Consider the following 18,543-nt stretch of genomic DNA (forward strand, 5'->3'; position numbering starts at 1 on the left):
GAAAGGAGTGTAAGCACCATACTGTACTCTTTACACTAAATGCTTGCTGGGTAATACATAAACTATGTGCTTTCAGCAGGGGCCAGTCTGCCAAATCCTGTCCTTGCATTATTCAGTTAAAGAATTAGACTTCTTTTATTAAGGGGAATGTCTGAAACAGGAAAATGCCTCCTTTTGGCACAGCCTGGAAGCTCTGGCCTGAGGTGTGCTCTGCAGGGACACAATCCCTCAGTCAGAGGAGGGATGTGGACTTAGGTCTATAATATCTTTACCATGTTCTTTAATTACCAGGATACTTGCTGTAATCCCTAGGCTGCTTGTGGGACTTGTATTTTTCAGAGCGCCTCATCCTGCTGGTGTATATAGATGTGATTGGAGCATCTCTACTAGCATGACCCCTCCTTTTCTAAGCCTTGGGACTCAAACACCTAATTTCTAAGCTGCAGCTGGGTGTAGGCATGAGGCAGGCATCACACCAAGGCTGAGGTGCTTCTACACAGATATGTGATGCCAGGGAATCTGAAAGTCGATTGCAGGTACCTTGGAAAGGCAGGTAGGGGCTGAGCAGGACTTTTTTTTGAATCGTGATTTTTGTATTGTATTTTTGCCATTTGAAATTATGTTTCAGGTATCTTGGTCCTCTGTTGGAGCCAGCCATATATATCTTAGTCAGTTCTGAAATTAAGATTTAGGTACTTAAGCAGGCTTTTTAGAACATATTACCTTAAACAGGATTTTCACTGTCTTATCCAAGCTATTCTAATGGAATAACGACTGCTGAGGACTAGCAGGAAGCATGGGAATAGAGGAGACAGCTTCCTTGGGCTGGACTTCTTTTCTGCCTGCTTTATGCAGTGGAGATCGACTACCATGGAGCCAAGCAGTTTTAGATCTAAATGGAAAATGTGTTTCCTGATTCAGCCTTCTCTGACTCGCTCAACAGTAGATGCAGGAAGGGAGATGTTCACGCAAATTAGGTGTTGCAGGGAGAACTGGGAGATGTGAGATCAGTCTCTGGCTTTTGCAGCTGGACAGATTTTCTAATCTCTCCTTTGCTTTTCATTTCTGCATGTTTAAAACATGGATACTCCTTTTTGTCATATAACTTTGCCATGCCCATTCCGTGTATTAATACCAGGAAATAAGAACTTACTTTGTGAATGCAGTGCTGTAACCACAACTGGAAATAGAAATAACAGTAAAAAAAAGAGTGGCTGGGATTTCCATGGGGGCTGAAGGGACTTGGGTACTCGGCTGATTCTTACCCTTCAAAATTCCACCCAAAATGTTATCAGCACATGAGCAATTGGTTAGATATTTTTAGTGACTCTATTGTATATTATATTTAGTAATTCTGGACTCGGAATGGGGAAGGTCCTCACGGATCATGAGGTCCAGACTTCTGATATTTCAGGCAGTCACATCGCATATTCCTCTTCATTTATCAGGCTCAGATTTAAAACTAGTTAGGATTTTTGCTCCCCCCAGTTGCAGGAGTTGAGTCTGTTCCAGAATCTGGCTCTTTTGGTGGCTGGAAACGCTCTTCTAACATGATATAGAGGAGAAATGATTGTGACAATTAATGACAGGTTTACTTATGAATACTCATGTGACAATCTGTCAAAAGGGGAAATATAGGGAAAATATAGCTTAGGATCACATCAGGTGATTTATTTCCAGCAGAGGAGGGAAAAATAATGGCCCTGAACACAGCATCTATGAAAGCTCATAGGAAATCCTATGTACAGTCCTAGAAACCTCTGCTCACAGAAGAACTGGACAGGTACAGAGTGTGACCAGAGGGATGGAAACTCTTTGAGAAGAGACTACAGGAGCATGATTTCCTTGGTCTAGCAAAAAGATAGCTCTGAAGAGGTTATAATCACTATCAATACACAAGGGGAGCAATGAGCAAGGAGGAAAAACTGCTGCTTAGCCTAAAATAAAATGTTAACATGAGAACAACTGACCATAAAGGAATTTGGCTGGAAATTGGAAGAAAGGATATTGAAGGAGAGAACTCTGGCATGGCTTTCTAATAGGAGCAGAAACAGCAGCAAACCTACGTGCTCTTAAGATTGTGCTTGATCAGTCTCTGAAAGACTAAATTTGCAACATTTGACCATGACAGCCTAAGTGATGCAGAAGACCTCTACTGACCTAATTTCTAATGTAAATATTTGTAAATTCTACTGCAACTTTATAGTAAGGTGGGTTTATATACTCTATCAACATTGTCCTTCAATTTCCTCTCTTCTAGCACATACTGTTTGGCTATAGTTATGGAGAGGAACAATTACTTCCCCTCTTAGCCCTTGTCCTGCCAAGTTAAAATAAGAGATGCTCTATTTATAAGATAGGCTTACTGTATCTGAACCATCCGTTCTCTGAATCTGGCTAGCTTGCATGGCTATTTTTTGACCACATGAAGAGCCAGAACAAATTTTTCTTGCCCTTCTTTGGAGCAAAAATTTTTGTTGTTTTGGTCTGTATCCACCCTCATTTTAAGCCTCTGAATTTGAATAAGTTGAGATCAAATTCAGTTAAAAATGTAATTAATGCATGTGAATTGATATGTTCTGTGCTGGGGCTGGCTTTAACATAAGGGACAACAGCAGCCTAATTCTAGCTTATCTTCAGTACTCTGGCTTGTGATGGAAATGACAGACCTCTGGCAGTGCTGATGGGTGCTCTAATAATATATATTTTACCAATTATCTCTTTAAGATAAGAAACTTTGACAATTAGTAGAGCCTTCTCATTTTATATGAAGGCTTGCCCTTGATCTGAGATACTTCTAGGTTTTGGGAGGCAAAGAAATGTGTTTAGGATTTGAACACAGCCTGTGGAAAAGTAAATGATTGCAAAAGGAATAAAGAGCTGCCCCTGTCATAGATAGGTGGCTTTTATGATCTGCAGCATGCAGGTGATTTGACCAAGTTAGCCACCACCCACTGGTACAGAGCAACTTTGGGAAAGGTGGGGAAAGATGGGTTTTGTTAAGAACTGTACCCCAACTTACCCAAAAGGTTTCCAGACCCCAGTGGGGTGGCGTAACACTGAGTTTTGTGCCTTTCGTGGCCAAAGCCTTATTTTGGGAAATGCACCTGCATCAGGACAACAAACCTGAGGCCCCAAGTCCTAAGACAGAAGCATCTTTCCTGAGATGAAGAAGGTAAAACTTCAACCTCTCCTTCACACAGGCTTGGGTTCTGCAAGGACAGGTCATGGAAACAGGTGTTTGCCTAAACAGAAACGCCGTTCCTGTATTGCTTCTGTAGAAAATACATGACCAGCCCAGACAGACCTCGGCAGATATAATACTATTTTTACTGGTGTATAGCGAGTCTTGGTGTAGTTCAGTAATGCTGTCAGTGCCACTCTAATAAGACATGTAAGAAATGGAGGAAGGTTGGAAATGGGGTGACTTTGCACAGTGTGGTTATGAGTTCTCCATATGCATACATGTGGTCCTGACCTTGGGGTCCTTTGAAGGTCCCTGTGATTTGAGATTCAGGTAGTTTGGGTGAAAAGACAGGGGAGAAGGCAAGGGAAAGTCAAACACAAGAATTCAGGATCTTTTCTCTCTCATTAGTTTTACAGCATGCAGAAGGGAGGATGGAGGCAGCTGCTATTGCCTGTGTATTGTGACAGGATTCCTCCAAATCTAACCGAGTGCAAGGTAAAGACTGCACCTTCTGGGATATCCTATCCCCAACTCTTTTCTGTACTTGCATGCTTGATAACAAACTGTGCAAAGCTCTTAGTAAGTGGAGCACTATGCAATTTAAGGGCACATCCAGTACCATCAACATTTCTTGTGATACACTTGTAAAATGATGCTGCTGTGTTTTAAGGAGGCTGTAGACAGAAGAAAGTAGTGTGAAGCAAGAGATGGGCTCACTTGAGGTTTCTAACCTTAGGGAGATGGCAATGAAATGCTCTTATCCCTCACAGGACTTCTCCAGTGCCAATTTTAGAGAATGAAGGGGGCCTCAAGAGGATGAGAGAAGAAAGAGTTCAGTTCTTGGGCTAGAGAAGAAGCAGGTGGTTGTCCAGAATGATATGTTAAACTATCTTTAGTGATAAGAGTGGGAACTGTAAACACACAAACAGCTGGAAAAGAAGTGGAAGACATCAACTCCCCTCCCAAGGGATCTGAGATGCTGGAAGTGCTAAGGAGAGTCTTTCCTGGTAAGTAAAATGCTAATAATCTAAACAGTCTTGTTTTGCCTTCCTTGTAACTTTGTTTTATTTTGGGGAATCTATATTAAGCTCTTGAGTAAATCCTGTCTAGTGATGAAGCTTGCTGAATACTCTGATATACACCAAGGCGTTCCTCTCCTGTAGATGTGGCCATCTTTAAAATCAGGGTCTTGGATTACCTTCTCTCTGTGCCAAAGCAGGTTCAGAGCACCCAAAAAGCAATCTGCTGCCACATGTTCTTGGTGATCAGCAGGAGAAGTCTGTGGTGTGCATGGGAAAGTGGTGGGTATTCCCAAACTCTGCAGGTCCCCGGAATACATAGCATTTGCACTTACAGACCTAAGAGCAGATGTTACTAAATTGTGGGCCTGTGGGCCATATTAAATTTCTGGGAGCCTCTGTCTCTTTGCATTTGCAAGGTGATATCAAAACCCTGCTTTTTCCCCTTTCTTTTTAAACCTGAAATGAAGATGAACGTGAATTCAGTCAGTGGACTCCCAATAAATGACCAAAATGACTCTTGAAATTCTCCCCAGTTGAAAATCTCAATAGAAAAACCTACTCAAAAGAAATCAGGCTACATGCTTTTGTCTAGCTGTACCCTTGATGCACTGAAGCTTTGGACTTTGTTTAGATTTACTTACCAGAGATGCAAAAACCATGTGCCCTCTGAACGATGAAGCTGAGGGAACTAGGATCCAGCAGCACGCTAACAGTGTCTCCTCCGGGGGCGAGTGTTGCACTGAAGGCACAGGGATTTGCTGTAATGGGAAATACAGTTGTGTTCCCTAATGTGGCTTACAGAAATGTTCTCTAATCTCCCCAGCCCACAGAGAGGTTTTCAGCCCGTAAGAATTCATGCTGATGGCCCAGCACCTGGACGTGCTTCATCTGCTGGTTTTCATCCCTCAGAGAAGGTGCCATGTCAGAATTTGCTAAAAGCATCACGGAGAGAAATTACAATTCTGTATTCTTTCACCTTGCAATTTTTCTCTCTTCTTTTTCTCGTACTTGTTTGTTCTGACCAGGAAGACTTTTTTCCCTAGCAGTTTTGAATGATGATCTTTCTTAAAGGATCATGAGAGCAAAGGGTCAAATCCTTGCCTTGTTTTTGTTTTCTCCTTTGTGTGTTGGATGTATTAGCTGGCTCTTATTTCAGAGTTGTGATCGGCATCAAAGCTGGCAGTGACAATTGTCTCTACTGTTCTCTAGACTTCATTAAATTAGATAGTTAACATTCAGAAAAAGGCTTTGCTAGTTTCTGCCAAAGTGAATTTCCTTGATTTCCTCTCCAGCCTTTTCTTCCCCCTGCCTGGCCCTGTTCTGGTTTTCTGAGCTGACACAAAACAGTAATGGCTTTTCTGAGTTTCATGCAGGTCACCTTCCAGCAATGGGTTGGTGCAGAAGACCAAGGAAATGCAGATGGTAGGCAGGACTCAGGAGCGTGCTCAGGTCTGAGGGCTGGGGAAACAAATCCCACGTCAGCCAGTCCGAACAGTCAGCTGCAGCAGCCTCCCACTTTGCTAAAGAGTCAGGGTGAACTGCTCCCTTTTTTCCTATTTGATTTCTACACCTGGAGGAATAAAGGTTGTTCACATCCTCTGCTCCCTGGAGATGCTGCAGGTAAATGTGCAGCAGGTAATGCCCACCATTAGCAGGCAGTGAGAAGCAAGGTTGTTTTGCTCTGTACAGTAGGGAAATTACTGCTTCTGTGATAAAACTGTTTTTAAAAACCCACACTGATATTTTTTTTCCTTAGCATCCCATTAAATTTCCATCCATTTAAAGGTGGCCACAGTGCAAGGCTCAGCTCCTGGCACTGATGGGCAGTATTTGTTCTGCTAAATATTTAGGGCTGGCAATGATGTGTGAAGGGGAGTGTTTCATTCTTGTCACCCCAAAGTAAGTTCAGGGAGCCAACCCACAGGAAAATTATCCTGGCACTTTAAAATTGTGCATGTGTATTTGAGAAATCATTGAGAAGTAAGTATGGAACTTCTGTTACAGAAGCAAAGGTATTATGGTGCTTTTACTGAATCATGTGGATCACCCTTCAAAGGGAAACCACCCCTGACCTTGCATTTGAAACTTCTCCAGCAGAGCTGTTGGATGCACAGCAGAACAGTAACAAGTAGTAAAAGACATCCTGAGTATGTGCAGGGATCATGGCACACAATACAGTAATATAAAAGATGCTATTTTTGCTGATACGTTGTTTTGAATGAATCTGAATTTTGACAAGTAAGTGATGGAAATCCTTATATATGGTGAAATAGGAGCTGTTTCTCTAAACAGAAGATCACCACATCCTCCAACACCTGCTTCTATTTGCAAAGCCACAGTCATTAATGTTTATAAGGTGGAGGTTTTAAAGATTATTGGTCAGTGTTTCAATCGAATTAGCATTTTTTTAAAAAGTGGCCTTTTACAAGACATATCACTTTGCCTTCTCTTTCTTGAACAAATCTGCTTGAAACTCTCCCGCCCAGCAAGATAGGTGTTGTGATATTGTCCATCCTCTGTCCCCTCCATGAATGTGGCATGATCTCTGCCAACCTGACCACTGGTTTTTGCAGGGCTTCTGTTTTGTTTCTACTCAATCTGTGTTTACAAACTGTAAACACACAACAGAGGTTTAAGCATGTATTGACTCTGTCATAGAAAAGTGACCTCCAAATAATAGCTGGTCTGTCTGGGTTGCCAAAATGTAGACTGCTCTTTATATACAATTTGTCATCTTGGATATGGTTGTGTTTTCTAGCTTTGTGCTAGATGCATAGAATATGTTAGACAAGAATTATGTCTAGCACAGATGTGCTTGAGGGCCAAAATGTGTGTGAAACTGAGCTGGCAAGCAAATTAGGTTTTACAATTATTTTTAGCCTGATTTCCTATGGAAATAAAGCTTAAGCCATCCCACTTCCTTTGGTTGTACGTGTGTGTCTGCCTTCCTGCTTCTCAGTTGCTTTCTGAACCTATTGGCCAGATCTGACAGGGAAGAAAATCCTCTCCAGTTTCATTAATGGACATAATGGACATGGTGGGAGGGAAAGGAGGGACCATACGGGTGCCTTCACTTGAAGCAAAGGCTGCAAGGTAAGCACAGCTCTTCTTAGACCGGGGTAAGTTCACCCTGAGGCACAGAGCTATTGGAAATGACCCTACGTAACTGCTGCCACTCACAGTGCCATACCCATCCTCCTTGCTCAGCGGCAGTGAACACTGGTTGTCACAGCCTAGGACTGCTTTTCCACAGATTTGTAGATACAGGTCTCCTGTATGCATCTTCAATGCTACTGTAGTTCTATGATAAGGACAATATTATTTACTTTGCTACATGTTTTGACATCTTTATGTCCACATAACATAGGGTGTCACTATGATGGTAATGGGTGGTTAATGGTGACACCGGTATTGGTATTAGTGTCCAATGGGAATTTATGTTCTAAGTGATTCATACCTTTTGCCATTTAGGCTTTCTCTTAATTGTACCTTAGCAAAATCTACAGAGCATCTCACATTTTCATCCCGGGATAGGGGAATGGCACACTGGGACCAACCTGATATCAAAGAGAAATGGTTTGGGTGAGGGTGGTGTTGAATTTGCTGCCAGCTGCCATTCCAGTAAGGCTGTGGTAATGCTCTTTCAAAAATACCAAACCTGGTGCACAAGCAGGAAAGCAAGGACGAGTGACACTGTAGCAGCACAGTTATATGTTTAGTCAAACTGCTGGATGATCAATGCTGTGTTACCCAATATGAAGTGTAATTTCTAATTATAAAGACTTATTATTCTGGTGGCTTTGAACTAGATTTTGTTGAGTGTGAAATATGTCATGTGTCTCTCTTAAATATTATGCTGATCCTTTTCATGCAAAGAAATTGAAAGTGTTTCTACCACCAAAAAAAAAAAAGAAAAGAAAAAGTCCCCAGGAGAGTATCAGAGGATCAATTTTTCAGCTTGGGATTATACAGTTTGGCTGTATAGGCTTAAGGTTTTTAATTTGCTTACGCATAGATAGACTTACTTGAGCTCTATACATCACTAGATCAATGTAAATCTATTTACTAGAAACTCAGTTCAATATTAAAAGAATTCCATTAACCAGGAATAAGGACTCTGGATTAATATGATTACTATAGGTTTCCAGGCACACAGAAAGGATCAAGGATTTTTTCATAATAATCTTAAACAATACCATTGTGGAAATCCCTCCTCCACTCACTGTCTCCTGAAAAGTAAGGATGAAAAAGGATAGAAAAGGCTGTGCGGATTTATTTAGTTATTTAATATTGTCTCTTTAGATTAGCACCTCTGATACACACTAATAGTGAATGCTCCTGCAGCTTCTGGTATAAAAAGTGTGGATGGGCCGAAAGGGTTTGGGCAATTACTCCAGGGGAGGAAGAGAGAAGAAATGCTGTGGGCCCTTTGCTGAATGGGGTGGGTGCCCTGGTGACAAAGGATGCAGAGAAGGCAGAGTTACTGAATGCTGCCTTTGCTTCAGTCTTTACTGCTCAGGCCAGCCCTCAGGAACCCCAGACCCTGGAGGCAAGAGAGAAAGTCTGGAGAAAGGAAGACTTTCCCTTGGTGGAGGAGGAGTGGGTTAGAGATCATTTAAGCAAACTTGACACCCACAAATCCATGGGCCCTGATGGGATGCACCCACGAGTGCTGAGGGAGCTGGCGGATGTCATTGCTAAGCCACTCTCCATCATCTTTGAAAGGTCATGGAGAACAGGAGAGGTGCCTGAAGACTGGAAGAAAGCCAATGTCACCCCAGTCTTCCAAAAGGGCAAGAAGGAGGACCCGGGGAACTACAGGCCAGTCAGCCTCACCTGCATCCCTGGAAAGGTGATGGAGCAGCTCATCCTGGAGGCCATCTCCAAGCATGTGGAGGACAAGAAGGTGATCAGGAGTAGTCAGCATGGCTTCACCAAGGGGAAATCATGCCTAACCAATCTGATAGCCTTCTCTGATGGAATGACTGCCTGGGTAGATGAGGGGAGAGCAGCGGATGTTGTCTACCTTGACTTCAGCAAGGCTTTTGACACTGTCTCCCATAGCATCCTCATAGACAAGCTCAGGAAGTGTGGGCTGGATGAGCGGACAGTGAGGTGGACTGAGAACTGGCTGAATGGCAGAGCTCAGAGGGTTGTGATCAGCGGCGCAGAGTCTAGTTGGAGGCCTGTAGCTAGCGGTGTCCCCCAGGGGTCAGTACTGGGTCCAGTCTTGTTCAACTTCTTCATCAATGACCTGGATGAAGGGACAGAGTGCACCCTCAGCAAGTTTGCTGACGATACAAAACTGGGAGGAGTGGCCGATACACCAGAGGGCTGTGCTGCCATTCAGAGAGACCTGGACAGGCTGGAGAGGTGGGCAGAGAGGAACCTCGTGAAGTTCAACAAAGGCAATTGCAGGGTCCTGCACCTAGGGAGGAATAACCCCCTGCACCAGTACAGGCTGGGGGTTGACCTGCTGGAAAGCAGCTCTGCCGAGAAGGACCTGGGAGTGCTGGTGGACACCAAGTTAAGCATGAGGCAGCAATGTGCCCTTGTGGCCAAGAAGGCCAATGGTATCCTGGGGTGCCTCTGGAAGAGTGTTGCCAGCAGGTCGAGGGAGGTGATCCTCCCCCTCTACTCAGCCCTGGTGAGGCCACATCTGGAGTACTGCATCCAGTTCTGGGCTCCCCAGTACAAGAGGGATGTGGCACTACTGGAGCAAGTCCAGCGAAGGGCCACAAAGATGATTAGGGGACTGGAGCATCTCTCTTCTGAGGAAAGGCTGAGAGAGCTGGGCCTGTTTAGCCTGGAGAAGACAAGGCTGAGAGGAGATCTTATCAATGTGTACAAGTATCTGAAGGGAGGGTGTCGAGAGGATGGAGCCAGACTCTTTTCAGTGGTGCCCAGTGACAGGACGCGAGGCAACGGGCACAAACTGAAACACAGACAATTCCATCTGAACATGAGGAAATACTTTTTCACTGTGAGGGTGACAGGGCACTGGAACAGGTTGCCCAGAGAGGTTGTGGAGTCTCCTTCTCTGGAGATATTCAAAACCCGCCTGGACGCGATCCTGTGCAACGTGCTCTAGGTGACCCTGCTTGAGCAGGGGGGTTGGACTAGATGATCTCCAGAGGTCCCTTCCAACCTCAGCGATTCTGTGATTCTAAATCAATGTATTCTGAAGGATATAAAGCAAATGTGACATTTCTAAAAGATAAAGTTGATTATTTATTTATTTATTTATTTATTTTTTGCTGTGGCAGTGAGGGAAAGGAAGAAATGTTTTTCCTATTGTTTTGAACAGGAAGTCCTGTATTGCAGTCTCACTAAATTCAGCTTTTGAAGGATAATTTTCCCATGACTACAGGCCACAAATACAAAATCTGCAACACCGAATATGATTCTAAGATCCATAGTTTGTTAGTAGAAAGTCAAAATTTTCCTGGAAAATGATATAACTTTGACTGGGAACTAGTCTTTTTATCACAACCTCCACTGGTTTATTTTGCCTAATACATTTTTTCACTTATAAACAGCAAAGAGACCATCAGCTACAGTGACCTTCATAAGGTTAGATTAAGGCTTGGAGTTTGCAAACGAATTGCAACCAGTGTGCATTAACAGATTAAAACCGAGACTTGGACACCTAGCTCTCATAAGTCAGCCTGGGCATCCCAGTTTACAAGAACAGCAAAATGAGAATTGGCAAAAACAGATATGGGGAGAAGATGTATACATCCCTCCCAGCAGTCTGCTCCGAACAGGCCACAAAATGGTAGCATCTGCCTGGCAACAGATGTCACCGTTTGTGAAATTTGAAGGTATAGGCCACAGAAAAAAGAACTGTAATCTTTACAAGCCATTGAATCAAGTAAAGAAAAATGCTTTGACAATGTTTCAAAAGCCTTTGCTATAGCTCCTTTGCAATGGGTTAAAAACAAATTCTAAAATAATGCTTGGGGGAAAGGAAGGGATTGGAGATGGTGAGGCCAGTGTGAAAAATGTAAAATCATGAAACTGAATTACAAAAATAGTTCCTCTTTCCCCTAAAGGTCTTGATCAAACTTAGGAAAAGCTTTGGACCCATCCTCAAAATTTATGTTTGAGATGCAGTGTCTGTGAGCTGGGGAAGGAATAGGAGGTGAAACAGGGCAGTTTGCACCAGGACTTTCTTTTGACAGGCTAAAGAGGGCTTCAAATCCATCCATCCGACACACAGAAGGCCACAACCTCTGCTTTCCCCTCAGTTCCCTTGGGATTACTGTCTGTCTCTGGATGGCTACACTTAAAATTTTACGGCTAATCAAGTTTTTCTAATGAAGGAAAGAATTTGTTCTTTTTTTTTGAGGAGGGTGTATAGAAACCATAAATGTTGCCAACCAGGACATTGTATTGTTTTGAAAACCAGTGTGTGAAACTTGCTACTGCCTCTCCAGATCTGTGTGCAAGGATGCCAGGGGTAGCTTTAAATACCAAAATTTTAACTGTTATCAGCAAAGCTAACACCATTGCCCATCAGTGGCAGGTGTAGGTAAATGTTTCAGCAGTGGTTTAATCCTTTTCCCAGCTTGGCTTACTTGCTCAAAGGAACTGCCTTGAGCTATACCAGCCAAAAAGCTCTTTTTTGCTAATATAAGGTTGTGCTTCCAGAAGGGCAATTTACTGGTCGTTTTGCAGCTTACAGTTTTCCAGCAAACCCTTTCTAGTGTAGGCAAGGCTTAGCTAGATAGACTTCACAAGGCTAATTTAAGCATTTTTCTCTTCTTACACTTTAATTTTCAGTCTATATTTTGCTACTTGATCTGCATTTCCTTAAAGAGAAACCTACTACTTTAGCTTTGTCCTAACTGCTGCTCACTCAGAGCAGTCTTGGATTTGACCTTAGGAGAAAAAATAACCTCCCTGATGTTAACCCATTGCTTTTCAAAAGCAAGAATTGGTATTTTAAAGCATTTCCACCCTCTTCCTTCCCCTGCAGTACATGTCCCTATTCCTTTCCTCACCTAGTATTTTTTAGAAAGGAAATTCCATGAAATGAAAATATTTGGTCATTTTTCTTTTCTTTTCTTTCAAACCAGCAGCAGAGCTCCTTTGTTCCAGAGAAAGCTAAAAGAACTAGATTCTCTGTGGATTTAGGGAATGGGCTGGTTGGGAAGCAAAGTTCTGGTTAAAATAAAAAGTCATTTTTATTAGTGGTTCTGAGGATTAAGTATGTATGTAACCTGTGTGTAGTAACTCATTCCTTTGACTACTGTTGACTACTGAATTATAACATGGAATATAAAGTTCTGGATGATATGACTCTGTTTGGGTTTCATGGCAAGTTATTTGTCAGGCTGTGAGAAAGCATATTCCGGAGGTTTTTCACACTCCCTTAACCCCATTGGTGCTGGGAATCAGGGTCTCCTCATGTGAAGTGCTAATGCAAAATGCATTGGCACTTATCGGCGAGAGAGTTGGGCCCACTGGTAAAAAGAGGGTCACTCGGTCCTTTTCAGATAGTGGGATACAGATCAGACCTCTCATTATACAAAGAAAGAAGGGCAATTATTTACATGCTTGCATCTGTGGAACTGCACATAAATGACATTGTTTCAAGTTATTTCTCTCTCTCTTCCGCCATTCTTCACTTGTTAGCATTGATACCTTTCTAGTCCCAAGATGGATATTGATATCTATAATAACTAGAGTTGGTTTCTGCTGTGCAGTGCTGTCAAAATCTTAGTATTGAACACTGATGTTTATCAATAATGTTAAATAATAAGTTTTTAACAACAATTGCACAGCAGGGACTATCTCTCTACTGTGTTCAGGCCCTGGTGTAGGTATTTGCTAACAGCGACAATTGAGGCCTTTTCCTTGCTCCATAACACATGCTGCAAACAGCTAATAGGCTCATTTAGCTATTCCTTTCATCTGCTGTTCCTAGCTGGTATGCCTACAGCAGACTTTTCACTGGAATGGTTTGTTATTTTTATATATTTACTTTTAAAGCAAGCTACTTCCATTTAGGTTCCTGAATACGGAGCTAGATAGCTCAGTGGGTAGCTTCATGTACCTATCCTTGTTCTCTTCATCCTGCATTCACCTATCAAACCAGACTTGGCCAAGCTCTGCAGGCCTTCTTGGTCTGAGAAGGAGAGAAACCCCAAATCTGCAGGGGACACTCTAAAATACAGGTCCTATCTCTTTTAGGAGACATGCTCTCATCTCATAAGGAGGTGGAAGGCCTGCAATGTCTCTGTGGTTGGTGTGTTATCTGGGAAGAAAATGTTCGAATTCAGTCGAATATGACTGAATGCACATATTGGAAGTGTCAAAGAGTTAGATATCTATAAAAGCCCAAGACTTTTTGAAGGACACGTGTAAAGCTGGACTTTTGTCCATGGCTAGACAGTTAAATAGAAGTGACCTGGCTAAACAGCATCATACATCTGTCGAGTCTGCTCCCTCAGTCAAGCCAATGCATCACTGTTCGTGCTGTGACAGCATCCTCAGCGCCCAGCCAGGACTGCAACGACAGTGATAGGCATGTATGTGTAAGCAATTAAACACAGGGCCAACAGCATAAATGCAAGCAGCTAGCACTGGTCCAAAATGTCTAAGAGAGTGGTTGTCTGCTGAATAACGCTGATTTAACACAATCTAATTGTTCTGCGTTGCTCTCCAAGCAGTACCCTGAAAAGCCAGAGACCTAAAAACACTTTTGAAAATTTGCTGCCCAGTGGATGCTCTGCCATTTTTTTTTAATAGAGTAAATCAGTGTATTTGAAAAATTTTCTTTTAAATTGTAGCACAGCCTGCTTTATCTAATGTAACCTTCCATGACTTAAGCAACTGAGCTTCTATTGATTCCTTAAGGACACTGTTCCACAAGTCAGCTATGCCTCATTGCTTGGGAATTTGTCCTGATAAGCAATGTAATTCTTGCCAGGCTTAATTTCTTTCTTTTATTCTTAATTATGTCCCTTTGGACCACCTACACCCTTTCTTAGAGCCCCAGAGAACTGTGGAAGATGAAGACTGTTTCATGAGCACATTATTCCAGATGTACTCTCTAACTGGTCCAGGGTTAGAGTCATGGAATACACTTCTTTGGATGTTTACCTTCTGGTTTAGATTTTCAGACAGCTCTGGAAGAATAATTGCCATTTTGACATAACATATCTGGGAATGCTGATTACTTAAACACTGCCGTTGTTGACTCTACTCTTTTTAGCTGTTTTCTATCTGGAAATGCTTTACTTTGTGTATAAGTCTCAGAGAGAGGAAGTGTTTCTTTCAAATATATATTTTCTCATTCATTAAAACTTCACAATATATCGTAGCAAGAGATATTTCTAGTAGAAAAATGAAAATATGCTATTTTTTAAGAAAACAGGATGACAATGTGTGGGAATGACTCTTCAAGGGGTTAAGCATTCTGGATTGCTTTAAAGGCCTTCTCTCACCTGAGGAAATTGGAACTATTGACCTAAAATAGAATTTATAACTGCATATAGGATTATTTTATAAAAGGAAACATTGGATTTCAAAGAAATATCTTTCCAAAATGGCAGAGTGTAGCATAGAATAACAAAATAATAGCCATGACTAAGGTATAGCAAAATAATAGCCATGATTAGAGAGGCAGCTAAGAGGAGTGTAACTGCCTGCAGAAGGCCTGTGCAGGGGTATCTTTGCTGTGGGTTGAACAGAATAAGAATATCCTTGTTGCTACAGGAGCTGGTAATTCTTGCAATACTTGCTTTGGTTGTTTTTTTTCCTCCTGGAAATAGATTAATTTTTCACTCAAGTACTTTGTTAACACTTGAAAAATAAGCAATGTGCATTTTACATGACAGGGTACCTGTGGGACTTAGCCATACACAGAATAAAACAGCTAAGATGTGCTCAAACTGCATGTAAACACTGAAAAGAAAAATGTTTTTCACTAAGTGCTTTGTGCTTCTGGCTAAGCAGAGTGGATGCCACTAACCACTTGCTGCTGTTTGTATTGCTGCTTACAGAGATGTCCAGGGCCAACAGTTTTTCATAAGCAGCTGAGTTAAGTCTATAAATGTTGCACGAGTGAAAGCCATGCTCATGTTCACAAATGCAACATGTAAGAGCGTATTAAAAAATAGCAGTGCATGTAGTTACATATAGCCTGAGAAGTTCAGTCATTCCTGATCTATTTTCTCTACGTGACTCCTTCCTTCAGGCGTGCATGATTCTGTTTTCTTGCCTTCTGCTTATCTGATGGGGAAATACTGTTTGATCGCTAAATTCAAAACATGCACTCTGTTTTAACCAAAATACCCCAAATAGCTGCAGCGCTGAAGCCCCAAAGCAGCTTCTTCCTTTCAGTCATTTGCTCTTGATGACCAGTGGCTGTAGCAGAGGACTCAGTCTCCTGCAGGGCTGTTGTATGTCAGGAGCCTCAGACAGTCCTCGACCACTCTTCTCCGTCATGTCTCTGTGATGTTGGTGCTTAGAAGGCTTTTGATATGAGATTTCAAGAGATTAGCAACATGTTTCTTTGGTGTCTCCGTTTTTGAGTGTGCCACTAAGAACATCTTCATGAGATCTGATTTCTCACTAAGTGCTGGGCACTCACCTGTCAAACATTAGGCCTCAAGGGAGATGGTCGGTCTTCTGTTCCTGGGTGGTAATCACAGGGAATGATCATCATAAAGTCCTTTTTGAGTGCGTGCCATTTGTTACTTTTATTTTGCTGTTAACCTTTTCGTGTGACTCATCAAATTAATTATAGCATTCAATGCCCCCCCCATCCTCCAAGTATTTTCCTAGCTTTACTGTCCAAAGTTTAGAACAAGCCAAAGAGATGCTGTAAGGGCAAAGCTTGCTCACGAGGCTACTGTTGTAAATCTAGGCTAATTTAATTGAAGCTAGTGTCATCCAGACATGCCAAGAGCAGAACTGAGCCTCTGTTTTACTGATTTTTAGAGTCTGGAGTAAAACAGCTATACAACTTCTTTGTATGTGCAAATCAATTCATAATATTAAAGTCCATTAAAGAAGATGATAAACGTTTATGGTGGTTGGATGGACTTGCTTTCAGGATAGCAGGTATTGCAAGTTTATCCTGGATGGGTAAACCCCTACAAGGCCACTGAAGTACTTATAGACTGATAAAGTGAATCAAATAAAAACTTCTATAGGAAAATCAGAGCTTTGACAGTATCTGAGCGCAAGCCTGCATTTTTCTTTTCTGTCACAAACAAAAGAGGTTACAACAGCTCGCATAAACTGGTACATCTCCATTTACTTGAGAGGAATGCAGGCCATTGTACATCAGCCAAGGATGTAACCGAGGGTCCTATTCGACTGAGCACGACAGCAGATGTGCTTATCCAGCTGTGCTTCCAGATTCCTCCACCTGATGTGCTAGAAACCTGGATGTTGCTCTTTGGGGACCTTCCCTCAGGGAGGAGGTACTCAGAGGTGTTTATTTGGCTCTGACCCACAACACGTCCAGCCTCTAGGAGCGCTCTCCTGCTTTAGGGATGCTGGTACTGATTTACTTTATGCAAGCCTAAACCTCAGTAGACCCATGCAGTCCTGTTTGTACAGCTCTGCCACTAATGCCAGGAGCTATGTCACAGATGTGGAGGCTGATAATGAAAAGTGAAGTCTCTTTCTCTCTTTCCTGCCAGCTTTTGTAATGTGGCAATGGTTACTGCTCATTACTGCATGTCTGCTTTTGTCTCCAGCCTCTGTGCTGAGACGGACTGAAAGACCGAGTTCCTCCATTTAAAAAAAACCAAACAAACAAAGAAAAAAACCCACTTTTGGTCTAATATTAATTAGAGGGTTTTTTTTTCTTCTTCTTCCCTTTCCCAGTGCCAAAAATCTTTTTGCATAACCTCAGGCCATCCTCTCTTCTCAAAATTTGTCACTCTGTCAGCTTTCCACTCTTACTTTTCTCTCCTTTGCTAAAGTTTCTCCCACCTCTGCTGCTGGCTCTTCAGCCTTGCAAGGCCTATTCATTTGGACCCCATGAAAGGACATAGGCCTCACCCCACTATGGCTGGATTGAAGTTTTGCTGCACGGCACCACGACAAAGTCTACTTTGAGTTAGGACCAGCTTCATAACTGTCTCCCTACCTCTTGTGAGCCCAACCATGGATCTGCAGCAGAACCTGGCAGGGACCAGATGAATCTGTGTCAAGGGCAAAAAGTGAGGAGCACTAGAGGTTCAGGCTCCAGAGATAAAATCTGCTGGAGGGAGGCTAAGCCTTGAGGGACTGCAAGGTATTCATGTTTGCTCACTGCTGTGGGAAGAGAAAAATCTCTTTTCCACCAACCCTTTTGCGGCTCCCCTCCAAGTGAACTGTGTACCATGGGCCACGTGGCTGTCAGGTTGTCCTGGTCACCCTGGTCCCCACAGTCTCATGGCTGTGATTTCTTCTCCATCTGACTGACTCTGCTACCAGCCCCTGCCGAAATGCCAGGTCCAGGTTTGTCATGCACACCCTGGACTGTTTAAACCAGTTCCCAATAGCCCACTAGGAGATCTCACTAGCATTATATCTTAAGGGTAATCTCAAGAGATGAAGGTTACCTATCCCACTGCCAACTCCACCAATCGTCTAACCTCCCCGACGACAGTTAATATGAAATACTTGCTAGGTTTCAAAATGGGCTGAGATATTTTGGGAGGAAAAGGGAACCTTCTTTGTTTATTCCTACCCTTCTGACATTAAAGTGTTCTAAGATGTCCTGAAATGGCTAATAGTCATAGGGCCAAAGAGCAGGTACATCCTCGTGTCTCCTTTACACTAAAGTATCAGGCAGGAGGCAAGGAGCCATGGGGTGGCCGCAGAGGATGCCTCACTCTTCCTCCTTTCCTTCGCCCTCCTCCTCTGTGCCCATCCCCCCCTCCCCCCCTCCCCATGCTTCTGGATCTGCTGGTGGCTCCTAAAAGGATTAATTAGAAAGATGTGAGCAGGGGTTGGAATGTCAAAAAACAATCGTCACTTTCATATCTGACCCCTATCACCAGCTGCAGAATTAACAAATTGAATGTCGTCAGCAAACAGGAGTTGCAGATGATATGAAGTTCATTACTAGCAGCTCAGGGCTTGTGTTCAAAGCCCAGTTTAAACAACTCTTGCTGATTAAATTCCTTGCAGAGGCTCCTGCCAGACACGTTTAGAAAATACGGACATCTAACAACTAGCTCTCTCTTTCTCTCCCTGTCTTCTTTTTCTTTTTCTTTTTTTTTCCTCCCCCTTGTTTCTTAACATGTGCCAATTATTTGTCTCCTATCTGCAGGTACTGGCAAGTATCAGCGCTCTGGCCTCACTGTCTACAGCCTTATCCAT

The 18,543-nt window shown here is 42.7% G+C and overlaps 1 protein-coding gene across 1 annotated transcript in view; it reads left to right on the forward strand.

Annotated features, from left to right (window-relative positions):
• Positions 1 to 7,237: 7,237 nt before the first annotated feature.
• The window catches only part of TBX20 (T-box 20), a 173,322-nt gene continuing 162,016 nt past the window's right edge, over positions 7,238 to 18,543 (forward strand). Inside the window, exon 1 of the mRNA XM_026083543.1 lies at positions 7,238 to 7,302. Within this exon, the coding sequence (XP_025939328.1) occupies positions 7,238 to 7,302 (65 nt within the window). The remainder of the gene's footprint in view (positions 7,303 to 18,543) is intronic.

Source organism: Apteryx rowi, unplaced genomic scaffold (assembly GCF_003343035.1).
Source record: "Apteryx rowi isolate R43461 unplaced genomic scaffold, aptRow1 scaffold_608, whole genome shotgun sequence".
In the NCBI taxonomy this organism is placed as follows: Eukaryota; Metazoa; Chordata; class Aves; order Apterygiformes; family Apterygidae; genus Apteryx; species Apteryx rowi.